At 36.2% G+C, this 13,877-nt stretch overlaps 1 protein-coding gene across 5 annotated transcripts; it reads right to left on the bottom strand.

Annotated features, from left to right (window-relative positions):
* Positions 1–769: 769 nt before the first annotated feature.
* On the bottom strand, positions 770–11,184 carry LOC126077110 (UDP-glucuronosyltransferase 2B31-like). 5 transcript variants are annotated; one of them, XM_049886117.1, is made up of 7 exons: positions 10,849–11,181; positions 10,458–10,503; positions 9,031–9,179; positions 4,139–4,270; positions 3,289–3,376; positions 2,192–2,411; positions 770–1,049 (listed from the first exon to the last, which is right to left on the bottom strand). In XM_049886117.1, the coding sequence occupies exons 1-7, from the start codon at positions 11,179–11,181 to the stop codon at positions 770–772; spliced, it is 1,248 nt and encodes a 415-aa protein (XP_049742074.1). The 5 variants fall into 5 exon arrangements, with proteins under 5 accessions (XP_049742074.1, XP_049742075.1, XP_049742071.1 ...); XM_049886118.1 differs by having other exon boundaries at positions 10,458–11,184; XM_049886114.1 differs by having other exon boundaries at positions 9,031–9,175; positions 10,454–11,181.
* Between the last annotated feature and the right edge of the window lie 2,693 nt (positions 11,185–13,877).

Raw genomic sequence — 13,877 nt, 5'->3', positions numbered from 1 at the left:
GAAACCCTATGGGGCAGTTCTACTCTGTCATATCGGGTCGCTATGGGTCAGAATTGACTTGATGACAATGAGCTGGGATTTTTTTGTTTTTTACTATCCAATTCCAAAGAGTCATTCCATAAAGGGAAAACAATGGAAAAGCATATGCAAGGGCAGTGTGGAAAATATTTTTATTCTTTCTAACCAAGGCCTTCACAGTATTACATAATTTTAGGGAGGAAGCCACTTAAAACCACTCAGAACTTCTGAAAGAAAGAAAAATTTCAGGAAGAAATACTTCATGTTTCATGAGGCATACATATATTTTGTATGAATGCACATCATTTATATAGAAAATGTTTCTGAAGATGCAGAGTGAAAACATCAAACTTCCTGATCTTTTCACATCAATAGGTTGCGGTTCCAGTGAGTTTCATGTTGTTTTCTGGTTATAAAAATATACATAACTCATCACAAACATAGATCTTGTTCACAATTTACCAAATGAGAATAATACCTTGAGTATAATCCCCCTGATGACTGGAACTGTCTATTTCAAGAGGAATATTGAGGAGAAATTTATTTAAAAACACGCAAGATCATTCTTCCTTAGGGAAGAATTAGCTAACACAAGAACAATAAACCAAGAGTAGCATATCCTCGGAAATAAAAAAAGGCTCAGCTCTTGCAAAATATGGAGGAGAATCTTTCCACAACTTGAATCGTAAGGGTTGAATTAAATATAACGCTCTCACTTATCATGCCTATTAATCTTTTGTCTTAAAGAGGCCTACTCTCTCTTTTTCTTCTTTCCTGTCTTATAAAACTTTTGATAACCTAACAAACAACATTTTATGACCAGAAAACCAACGATTGCCACACAAGCCAGGAGAAACCCAATCACATCCAAAGAGTGGTACTGGTACCAGGTGAGGCTGAGGGTGGCTGGGCGAAGGTGTTTGGCTCCTTTGTGGCGCATGACAAACTCGATCCAGAAGACGGCTCGATCCAGGGGCTTAACAGGCTGATCATGATGAATGGCTGATAACCTCATAGCATTCTCTTTATAGCTGAAGAAAAATCAAATAGACATCAACTCAGACAAGAAACCAGAAAAGATCAATAAGTGAAATTCTCATGCAGATGGTAAAAATATGTGCCACATAAGATTGGAAGAAAAATGTATTATTTTCTTCCGAGATGATGATAGACATTTTAGCACATGGGCTAGAATTTGTTGAATGCATAGGATTTCAGGATGTAAAGAAAGACAGGAGTTGGGGGAGGCCATGTATTTTTAGGATAGAGAATGGAAAGTGTTAAGCCTTAAAGACAAAAAAATTAAAAGAAAAAAAAACATCATCATCTGTGCAGAGTTTGAATTATCCAGTGAGGAATTGTTAATGAACCTACTGTACAAGGTTCAAAATAATATCAAACAGACACGATGACACCTAAGAACCACCACATTCTAGTATTTATCTTCCAATTCAATCCATTTTTAATTTTAAAACTCTTCCAAATATAATCAAAATAATCACACCCAGAAGAACCAAGACTTTTCATACATTTATGACAGCAATGGGCTTGGTTTGATATCCTCATTTTTCATGGTTTCAATTGCATCAATTTTCAGCCTTAGTTGTTTAACGAATCCCTGGTGGTTAAGTGCTATGGCTGCTAACCAAAAGGCCAGCAGTTCGAATCTACCAGGCGCTCCTTGGAAACTCTATGGAGCAGGTCTCCTCTGTCCTATAGGGTCACTAGGAGTCAAAATTGACTCCATGGCAATGGGTTTGGTTTGTTTGGTTTTAGTCGTTTACCATTTCTGGTACTGGGATCTAAATGTTAGGATAGAAATTTTCGGAAGCGTTAAATGTAATAGAAATTTGAGATTGATTATCTTTTGCTGATTTACTTAAAACATTTTAGAATAGTTTAAAAGAAATAACGAGTCTCATGCTGAGACAAAGTTACATGGCCTTGCAGAGTCCTGTTGTTTTAACATTCATGGTCCCTATTTCAACTTCGATCTCATCTCATAATTCTTCCATGTCCAACTTCAGTAATTCTTCTCATTCTCCTTACTGGCTTTTTCAAACCTTCATCCTTGTTCTCAAACCTCTCATTGTCCTCAAACCTCTGACAAATCATTTCCCCAACATCACCCTCCGCACAAAAAAAGAAAAAAAATCTTATTCTAACTACTCACGATGGGTCATAGATAACTGTCTTCAAAGCATTGAGCAAATCTGTACTTGTCATCGTGTCCATGTCCAGACTCACTGCTGCCCCCTTGACCTTCATGCGAACAATGTTTTCAGGTTGATCTGCAAACAAGGGAATGCCTACCATAGGGATCCCATGGTAGATAGCCTCATAGATGCCATTGGCTCCACCGTGAGTTATAAAAGCTTTGGTCTTTGGATGACCTAGGAAGGAGTAAAATTCAACAAAATTATTCATTATATATTCTTAGAAATAAAATGAGAAATGGGAAATACAGGGAACTCAATGGGCAGTGTTTTCTAGAAAACAGATTATCATGTCCATGAAACTATATATAAATTGTTTTTAGATCTCTGAGTAGGAAGCAACTAGGCCTACTGCAGTAGTAAACGAGGGCTTACTGAAAGAAATGATGTGTGCCTGGACAGATGAAAAGAGAATAGAAGATTGTCAGGTGGACAAGTTGAAGGAGAAAATCCTGGGTAAAAGTAACAAATGAACTAAAAAAGGGACACATTAGGCCATATTAGAGAAACAGTGAGAAAAATGATGGAGACTGATGTGTGGTGTGTTTAAGGGAGGAGGAAGTTCGATGATGGTGGAGGTGGACTCAGAGGAAGGGATGGTGATCTTTCATCATGAAACATTTCATCACTTCATGGAAAAGATTGTGGATATTTTAGTATACAAAATGGGGGTGGGGCTCACTGGTTCTAAAGGAGGTGCTGTTATTGCTCAGCAGCATTTGCAATACTGCTTCAGCAATGGAAAGAATAGGTATGAGGTGAGAGTATTAGGATGATGATCCAGGAGGCTTTTAAAAAAGTCCATTTGAGAGGTGATTACACCTGAAATATAGATGCCTTACTTCTGCGAAAAGGATTATGACTGTATATTATAAGATGCCAATTATTATATTTCATCTTTTTTCCCTCTGGAACTAGAAAATAAATATACAGAACTTATGCTTTAGTTTTTAAATTCTTCTATAATAAATGCTCAAGAATTGATTTTCTGTTTAACTATTATCCCTCTGATTAGCTGCTATCCATATTTTCATTATTTGTTCTCTAGTCTTACCAAGAAGGTCATTCTGGGGAATCCACTTATAGAGCCGAGTATTGGGTCCTAAGGTATCTGGCTTTTTGCCATCAAATCGCCACAGCACCTTATGAAGATGAAGAAAATACTTTATTCCATGAATACAACTGAAAAGTTATAGCAAGTTAGAATTTGGTAATCATTAAAAGATCATCTAGTCAAACCCCTTCCTATGACAGAGGAACTGAGAACAAGAGATGCTAGAAATCAGAACTACGAAAACATTGAAGTAAATAGGAATACTCAGGTTGAAGGAACTTATTTTTATATAAAAAATAAGGTAATTATATGAAATTATGATGTTTCTCCCATGGTACCTAAAAACATTGAGATTAAAAAAAATAGCAGTGACAAATTCAAGCATTTGGGGAATTGTTAGGCAGTCACATATCTAGGGTAAAAAACAGTGTGAATTCCCAATGATATACATATTTATGTTCTCATATCTATGTGTTACCCTGGCTGTCATTTCCTAAATTTCATTTTAAACTGTTTCTTTCTTATTGTTTTTTGAATGACATGGAAGGGAGTTAACTTCTGTTCACTTATTCCAGACTTTCAGAAGTAGATTGCTGGGTCTTTCTTCCTAGTCTGTCTTAGTCTGGAAGCTCAGCTGAAACCTGTCTGCCATGGGTGACCCTGCTGGTGTCTGAATAACGTTGGCATAGCTTCCAGCATCACAGCAACATGCAAGCCCCCACAGGAGGACATGCTGACAGACACGTGGGACGCTATCATAGTAGTTACAGGAAATTTCCATAACCAGACCCTTTACAGAGTTGAACAGACTAGCAAAGTAGTTGGTCACCCTTACGGCACGTTATCTAACCTTTTGTGGAATCTGAGCAAGGGCCGATGCAATCACATGGGCCCTTTCTTCTGTGAGGTTACTGACCATTGACCCAAGAGTAAACACCACCACACCGTGTTTTCCAGAGCTCTGGACAAACTCTTCTATTTCCTGTGAAGACAGCATTTGCTTCATCATGAAACAGCAACAAAATATTGAACAGTATTTAAAGATTTGGCCACAACTTAAGAGAGAAAATCAAGAACTGACAACCAAAACCAAACCCACTGCTGTAGAATCAATTCTGATCCGTGAACAAATCTCCACAGGTTTCTATTTCCACGGTAACATTTAAGGACGCAGATCTCCAGGCCGTTCTTCCGTGGTGCTATTGAGTAGATTGGAGCCATGAATCTTTTGATTAGTACACAAGGTTGAGCCATTTGTGCCACCCAGGGATTTTCGTTGACAGAGACAAAGTATTGGAATAGTGGCTGTTTTTTTAAGAGCACTGATCAGTCAGTTCCTTTGGAAGGAGATGCATGATATGAGATCTATGGCCTTCAGTATGTACAATTGTGTAAATGTGTGTGGGAGGATGGGAGTGTGGTATAAGCTAGAAACAAAATTAAGCAGTTACACAGTAGCGAGAAGGACACTCACTCTTCATTTAGAGTTATTAATTACTAGTATATATATATTTTTTTTTTTTTCTAGGAAGGAGACCCAATAGCAGCATCTTAACTCAGCTTTAATTCTATATAGTTCTATTTCTACTGGAATACAAGATCAGTACAAATAATTGCTGTGCTTGGCTGCCAGCTAAAGTTTGGAAGTTCAAGTCCAACTAGAGGTGCCCCAAAAGAAAGTCAAGGTGATCTATTTTTGAAAAATCGGCTAATGAAAACTGTACTCTGATACACATAAGGTCACCATGAGTTGGAATCAACTCAACAGCACCTATTTGGTTATAGTTCTACCCAAATCATATGTGTTTATTCCGGCAGGTTTTCTGGAGATATCTGTCAGTTGGGAATATTTTACTTCATGACTATGAACCCTAATGAAAAATAAGTTCTGGTACGGGGTGATTTGATATTTCTCTCATTTACATAATCCTTTATGTCACACCTTAAACTTTCTCATAGTTTCCCAAATATTCCTCTAATATTTAATGTCCAAATGTTAAGATTCTCTAACGTTCAAAAAAACTTTGAGTTTAGAATTTCTGTGAAATAGTCATAAAATTTCCATTTTTAATCCATAAATACACATTTGTAATTACATATGAGAATGTCCCTATTTCTTGGCTTCTTTCTTGACCTGAAGTCATATTATGAAACTGATGTACCTGTGGAATGTGCTATGCACAACTCTGGGTAAAAGAGACCTTCATTACTCCCCCCCCCTCGCCCCCCGCTTCCTGGGGAGAGCACTCTCTCCCCAGTGGGAGAAGTACGCCTGGCCTTTCTCCAGGAGGGATCTGGTCACCCTCTTGAGAAGTTCACTTGAAACTACATAGAGTTTCTGGTAAAGACATGTTCATCTGGAATTGTTTGAGAATTATTCTGACTTGTGTTCCTTTTGCTGTGCAAGACGGATTCTGATAGTATTATAGTAATACAACCTTTCTTTAAAGATTAATCACTTACTTGGACTGGTTCATTCCAAATTCTGTGACATCTTAATAAAAATGACACAAACACATTGTAAAAAATTTTGGATAAGTATGAAAAATGTAAAGGAGAAAGTAAGTTTTACCCATAAATTCCATCCTGGAAGTGTTTAAACTCTGTAACCATTCATTCTAGTGTTTATGTTATCCATACGCAGAAATGTATATTACAAAAAAACAACTGTTGCCATAAAGTTAATTCCACTCATAGCGACCATATAGGACAGAGTAGAACTGCCCCATAGAGTTTCCAGAGAGCACCTAATGGATTCAAACTGCCAATCTTTTGGTTAGCAGCCATAGCTCTTAACCGCTATGCCACTAGGGTTTCTGATGTATATATATGACATATATTTAGAAAACTGTAATATCCACTGTATATACCTTTTTTCTACAATAAATTTGGCATTGTAATTTATTTAACAATTTGCCTCTTGGTTTCCAACTAATCTTATATAATGATTGATTTTGTGTAATCAAGCATTCTTTGATGAAATGATTGCAATAGTGTGGATACACATAAGTTATTTAACCTCTCATAAATGTTGTAATTTAAATTACTCTCAATGTTCACTTTTATAAATAACACTGCCATAAGATTGATTCTGCAACACTTTTTTTTTTTTTGTCTGCGTAGGTTCATGTAAGCATATAATGAGGTCAAAGGCTATAATTATTTTTAAGTCTTTTGAAGCATTTTGCCAAATGCTTTTTTTAAAAAAAAAAGTCAAATAATCTGAGTCTAAGAAATAATGGAAAAGCAAGTAATGTGGGGGGAACAATCACTTTTTATAACAATGCATAAGAGTCTTCACATCATTGACTTGGATTCAAATCTTGCTTATGCAATGTAAATAACAACTACTGTAAATATATTATTTATTTTACACTATTATTCATCCTCTCTTCCCTCCCCTCTTTCCTCCTCCTACTAAGACTGTCATTTTCTTTTAATGTGAACGGGAAAATCTTTCACGAATAAGGTTAGATTGCAGAAAGGGTCATTAATCTTACCACAGCATTTACACCCTTTGAAAGACATACATATATAATTTTACACTCAAAGTAACTATTGAGTTTTAATCCTTGAAGAGGATTTCAGTTTTATGTTGCTGCCAATAAGAAGAGAGACAAAACAGATCTTTTAATAGATTATATACTAGTGCCATAAACAATGCTTGCTTTTTATTTATGTCTCAAAGTTGTAGTAGTAATTTAAAATAGATTCTTGCTGTCCTTCATAACGGATATTATCCTATATGCTGACAGATTTATTTTGTAAGTTCAAACTAATAGAAATTTTCAGATATAAGTGGTAGAAATTCTTTAGTCTTGATTACGTGTACAGAATTTTTTTGTACTCATTATATGCACAGGATACATTTTCTGTGTTCGTTCTATCGTGCAGCTATGCTATACATAAGCACATACTCAAAGGGGAGCTGTGGTGGTGCAGTGGTTAAATGTATGGTTGCTAAACAAAAGATCAGCAGTTGGAATCCACCAGCCCATCCTGGGAAATCCTGCAGAGTGAGTTTGGTTTGTTTGTTTGTTTGTTTTTATACTCAAAGGGAGTTTTACTAAGGATTCCTGTAGGCTTGGTATATGGTAGAAAACACTTCCTCTGATAGGCTAAACCATCCCTTTTATTCTCAAAGATGTAAAACTGTGAGGCTTCAAATGATGAATGGTTTCAATGCTGTAAACTAAGGCTGCAAGCAAGCACACTGGGCTTTGGATGCAAAAATTGTTGGGAACACCCATTTTTATTCACCAGTTTATAATGGTTAGGAATGGTCTTCCCCTTAGCTATAAAACAGATGAAGAGCCTAAATCCTTACAACAAAATTTAAGCATTTTAACCTGCTCATCTCTTTGCTAAAACATATGCATTCACTTTTAAAAACTTCTCAGGATATCTGTTCTTTAGGACTTTGCTAGAGAATATAATTTTGATCTACTGGAAAACCAATTCCTACTACATAAGAAGTATATTTAAAGTGTCTGACACATATGAAATGATTAATAGCATTAGTAATAGTAACAAAAACAGCAACAATTACAGTAGCTAATATCACTTTTGGAAACCCTGGTGGCGTAGTGGTTAAGTGCTACGGCTGCTAACCAAAGGCTCAGCAGTGCAAATCTGCCAGGTGCTGCTTTGAAACTCTGTGGGGCAGTTCTACTTTATCCTATAGGGTCGCTTTGAGTCGGAATCGACTCGACAGCACTGGTTTGCTTGGGGTTTAATATCACTTTTAGATTACTTTGTGCCAGAGGCATTTGGAGCGTTTTATATATATTAACAAATATTTTCTTACAACAATCATATGAGGTTGGTAGTATTATAGCAATAGTGTTCACTCTATGGCCATTCTAGTTTCCCATCATCTGGTGCCTGATCTCCTGACACAATCTCCTAGAAGGTCTACCATTCTCGTCTTGCTCCTTCACAATCCAATCCAGTTACTGCATCTTGAGGGCTCTTTTGTGAAAGAAACCTGCTCATATCTCTCCCTTGCTTAATTCTTTCCACTGGCTCCCCAATCCCCTTAATGGATGTTTCAAACTCCTTCTGGATCCAGCTAAGTTCTTCCACATCATCTGCCTCTTTACATCTCCTCTTCCTGGTAGCTAGGAGATCTTCGGGAGTGCCGTTACTACTATAACTGCTTTCATTTTGTCTTCCTTTTTCCCCTACCTTCTCTACCTATTCCTGCACGCCCTTTACCTTAATTATCAATGACTCTGTGTTACTTTCTATGATCCCTGCTGGGTGTTCCCTTAGCACTGTGGTCTTTCCTTAATCTAATACTTTTCACACTGTATGTTTACTACTTGCTTCTGTTCTATTCTTCCAACTGGAATATACAATGTGTGTGCATGAAGTGGGGTATGGGAGGGTGCAGGGACAATGTCTGTTTAGTGTGTCTGTATATCCAACCAGCACTAGTTTACCTGGAATATGGTAGTCACTCTAAAAATAATCTCCGAATGAATGAGAGATATTTTCTTATGTGCTGAATAATGAAGGCTTTAATTTATTAGACTATTGTCAAAGTCTCACAGGTATCCCACTTATTTCTTTCATTGTAATGATATTAAGATACTTCTGGTGGCATGGAAATATGTGAATTTCTATTTTGCAGGTCACTTTAGCCCACTTCCCACATCCTTCTTACTTAGTCAAACATTCTGAATGAAGAAAGTAGAATGATTTCATTTGAAAATACTAAACCAACTGAAATAAGTTTACCTTAGGCAAGGGATTGGCAGGTTTGCAGTGGAACCCACCAACAAAGTGAAAATGTGGCAAGAAAGGGCGCGGAAATTCAAAATCCCAATAGTTTCGAACGAGCCATATATCAGCTTTCCCCATTGTCTCACGTAATGTAGTTGGTCTTCCTGCAAAGAAAAGAGAAAACAAAAAGTAGGGGAAACTGGAAAAAATTGACATCTGAATGTCCAAGTAATCTTCTGAGGGAAGCTTGCAATAGTTGGCTAAAGATGTTTAAAAGTGTGAGAGGAGCCTTACATCTCTAATGTCACATCAGTACTTCCACCATCATAAACAGTTATTAAATCTAAGCCACTGTAGAATTAAATATGCATTTACTTTATCTAAAGTTGCAAAAATAACAGATCCACGAATGGAAACAACTGGAATTTGAGCTCCCCAATCAATTAAGCCTGCCACAGCCATGGAAACACCTTTCCCAGAAGTACTCAGTCTAGTTTCTACCATTTAGCAAGCCAATTTTTGACATTCAGTTTCCCAACTAAAATTTGAGGTTTTTGTGAGTATGGCTCAATTCCTTGTACCAACTACAGCATTCAGTTCAAGTGAGGAGCTGAATAATATTTCATTATTAAATAAAACTATATGGAACTAAATGCTGTAAATTTTCAAAAAATTATGGAGATAAACGTGCCCACTGTGAATTTTTTTAAACAGAGAGACAGTTACAAAAAATTCAGACTAATAACTTATATGTCAACCCCTCCACAGCATTGTATACTTGTAAGACAGGTGATTTGTAAGCACTTGGTGAAGAAATGTGGAATCATTAGAAACCTCAGGGTCCACTAGGCACAAGTTATGTAGAATTGTATTATTTGATTATGGCTGTTTGGCTAGCAGATTAATAAATATTGTAGATACAAAGTATAATTTTTGAATCTGGCATAAAGCCAGTATATCTTTCAACTGTAAAGGAATCCTGAGAAAGTACTGTGGAAAAATATTCTATTTAATAAATAATAAAACTGCTACACAAGTATTTTTCCCAATGCTACCAACATAGTTATGCTAGGAATATGTATCACTCTTCAATCCGCATGTCTATATTCATCCAGACGTTCATGGAAATATGAAATGACTTTTTTTAAAGGTAAAAACTACAATAAAATGGAAATGTAATTGATTAAAGAAATTCCAATTGTCTTAATTTTGGGGTTTCTGATTCTTGGGAGTCCCCCGTCCTAGTGATTAGCTACCAGGTTCTTCTAACTGATTCTGTAATAGAAGCCTCTCTATAACATTCGTGAGATAGATTATTTCATATTTTCATTTCACTTTTTACTTACAAAAAAAAATTTCCTCTGCATTTTTTTACACAAACTCACCTTCAAAGGCACAAGAAAAGCTAGGACTTCCTTCTACCAACTAAAAACATAACTTACCTAGTACTTCACTGTAAAACTGATTCCACTTCTTCTCATTATATGCCTGGAACCAAAAATCGAAATAAAGCACATATATCATATTTTTTACCCTCTCCATGAATGTCATTCGATCAGGTAATTCTGACATTACAATAGGTACGTAAGAAGGAGGGGTCGAAAGTCCTCCGCTGTGCTTTTCAGCTGTATAGCCCATAGTGAACCGGACACTATACACAAGGGGTATTTTAAGTAGCTCCGCCAACAGCTCACCACAAGGGAAAACAGCATCTGCAAGAACGACATCAAACCTTGATTCTTGTAGTTTCATCATCAGTTTCTTGTTAAAAACTACATCTTTACAAAGCCTTTCAAGGCAGCCAGAAGATTCCCAAAGGATTTCTTGTAATACTGAAAAATATGTCCAAAATGTATCTTTCGGCATATCGTATGTCCATTTTCTGACCAACTTCATGAGAAGAAACTCAAACTCATCTTTAGTAAAAGATGCAGGATAAACCTCAAATTTAATAGCAGATGGTTTGTTGGGATCAATAAGAACGGAAGCTGAAGATGTTAGAACAGTCACCTCATGACCCCTTTGAATAAGTTCATCCAGTATTGCCTTCATATTTATCCAAAGGCTATAATCTGGTGGCCACACCAGCACGTTTCCACAAGTTCCACAGCTAAAGCAACAACTCAGTTGTATCAGCAGAAGAACTGAAACCCATTTCATAGACATCTTGGTTAAAGGATATCTTTCTTTCAAAAATCTGTTCCCTTAATGCACTGCTCATACTTATATCCTAGGGGAAATCTCTCAAGAAGTTAAAATATAACTCGTACTCAACAAAGTAAACACATTATGTGAATAGTCAGAGCATGTGGATGCCAAGTAGAAAAAGCTAAGGGTAGATGACCTTGTAGTTGCCTGAGTGTACTTAATGTCCCTTTTATCATCAGTGTTGTTACACAGATAAGAATCGATGACCTGATATTTCAGAGTCACCCGTGTTATATAATAGATTTTAGAATAGTGTTAAGAACACTGGAGAGTGTGAGGCCACTTGTGATTGCAATCTCTTTGACACAAGAACTAAAGACAAAGTACGTACACATTTGCATCAACTTTTTTTGGATATCATGATTCAAGGCTTTTTGTGTCTGGTAAAATCTTGATTGACACATAATTCACAAAACAAACATTTCTTCAATTTAATGTGTACCATTCTGTGGTTGTTAGTGCATGCACAGAGTTGTACAACCATCACCATGATTAATGTTAGAATATTTTATTTTAATCACTCTAGAAAGAAATCCTGTGACCCTTACCCATCATCCCTCACTCTTACATCCTCTCTCTCCGCATGTGTTCATTCATGAAGGTTCCATTTTCTCCACATTCTTTTTTTTTTTCTAACTCTTTTTAAGATATTTTTTTTCCACTTCACCACCAGGGCTTCCAGAGAAAATATAGACACAGCAAAACATACACACATTCACAACTTATACATGTACAGTTCGATGATCTTGGTTACATTTTTACACTGTGTCATCGCTCTTGCTATCTCTACCCAAATTAATTCACCACCATTAACTTAGATTTTTCACTTTCTTGACAACACTTTTCATTATTTGTCTTGATTATAGTCAACTAGGTGAGTGTGAAGTTGTATTTCCTAATGATTTTACTTACACATCTTTGATGGCGAATGGTATTGATTCTATTTCATGTGCTCTTTGTCCACTTGTAGGCTTTCTTTGGAGAAATGTCTAGACAGATTATTTGTCCATTTTTTCTTTGGGCTATTTGTCTTTATTATCGAGTTGTAAGAACTCGTTATATATTCTTGTCACAAGTCCCTTATCAGATATATGATTTGCCAATATTTTCTCCCATTTTGAAGGGGTGTGTTTTCACTTTCTTGATTTTACTCTTTGAAGCAACATGTTTAATTTTGATATATGGGTTGAGATAGGCAGTCCAGCTTCATTATTTTGCAAGTAGATATTCAGTTTTTCTAATCCCCTTTGTTAAATAGACTGTTTTTCCACTATTGAATTATTTTGGTACGCTTGTTGAAGAAACAATTGACCATAAAAGTGTGGCTGTGTTTCTGCATTCTCTGTTCTAGTTCATAATCTGCACATCTGTCTGTATGCCTGTACCTTGATTAATAACTGTAGATTTGTAGGTTTTAAAATTAGAAAATGTAACACTTTCAACTTTGTTTTTTCTGTTCAAGGTTATTCTGGCCATTTTGGATCCCTTCAATTTCTATATGTTTATACAAGTTTACATACATTTCATTTTTTTCAAAGAAAAGATTATCACAGTATTATTTAAAATATTTCTGAAACTCTTTTTTACAAAGCAATGTGACCTAGACAACATTCAGCGTTATTGCCTGTAACCAACCTGTCTGTTTTCTTTAAGGACTAGATACTTTGTCCCTTTCATTAGAGGTAAGTGTGTTCTCTGATTGACACCCCTTTAGTTACTGTAGGGAGCATCTTGCCAAACACCTCATATATACTCATGTTCAAGTATTTCTGCAGCACAAGTTTCTACATGTGTAATTACTGGGTCAAGCTGATTTCATTTGGATTGATTATTCCATGTTATACTCCTTCAAACACAGTTTTATCAGATTCTTGTTTCACAAATCTGTGCCAAATTAGTTTATTGTCTTAATTTTCATTTCCCTAGTTATTAGGGTTGGAAAACCAAAAGGGAAGAACACACTAGGCATTTCTCAAGCTGGAAGAACTAAAGAAAAAATTCAAGCCTCGAGTTGTAATATTGGAGGATTTTATAGGGAAAATATTACATGACTCAGGAAGCACCAACAGAAGATGAAAGGAATACGTAGAGTCACTACACCAAAAAGAATTGGTCAACATTAAACCTTTTCAGGAGGCACCACATGAGCAGGAATCAATGGTACTGAAGGAAGAATTCCAAGCTGCACTGAAGGCATTGGAGAAAAACAAGGCTCCAGGAATGGATGAAATGCCATTTGAGATGTTTCGACAAATGGAAGCAGTGTTGAAAGTACTCACTCAGTCTACACCAAGAAAAGTGGAAGACAGCTACATAGTCAACTAACTAGAAGAAATCTGTATTTATGCCTATTCCCAAGAAAAGTGATCCCACCATATGTGGATATTATTGAACAGTATCATTAATATCACATGCAAGTAAAATTTTGCTGAAGATCATTCAAAAGTGGCTACAGCAGCATATCAAAAGAAAACTTCGAGAAATTCAGGCCAGATACAGAGGAGAACTTGGAACTAGGGATGTCATCACTGATATCAGATAGATTCTGGCTGAAAGCAGAGAATACCAGAAAAATGTTTACCTGCATTTTACTGACTATTCAAAGGCATTCGACTCTGTGGATCATAACAAATTATGACTAACATTGTGAAGAA

This window comes from Elephas maximus, chromosome 5 (genome assembly GCF_024166365.1).
Source record: "Elephas maximus indicus isolate mEleMax1 chromosome 5, mEleMax1 primary haplotype, whole genome shotgun sequence".
Classification (NCBI taxonomy): Eukaryota; Metazoa; Chordata; class Mammalia; order Proboscidea; family Elephantidae; genus Elephas; species Elephas maximus.
The sequence above is the reverse complement of the archived record's forward strand: the minus strand, read 5'-3'. Positions and strand labels throughout refer to the sequence as shown.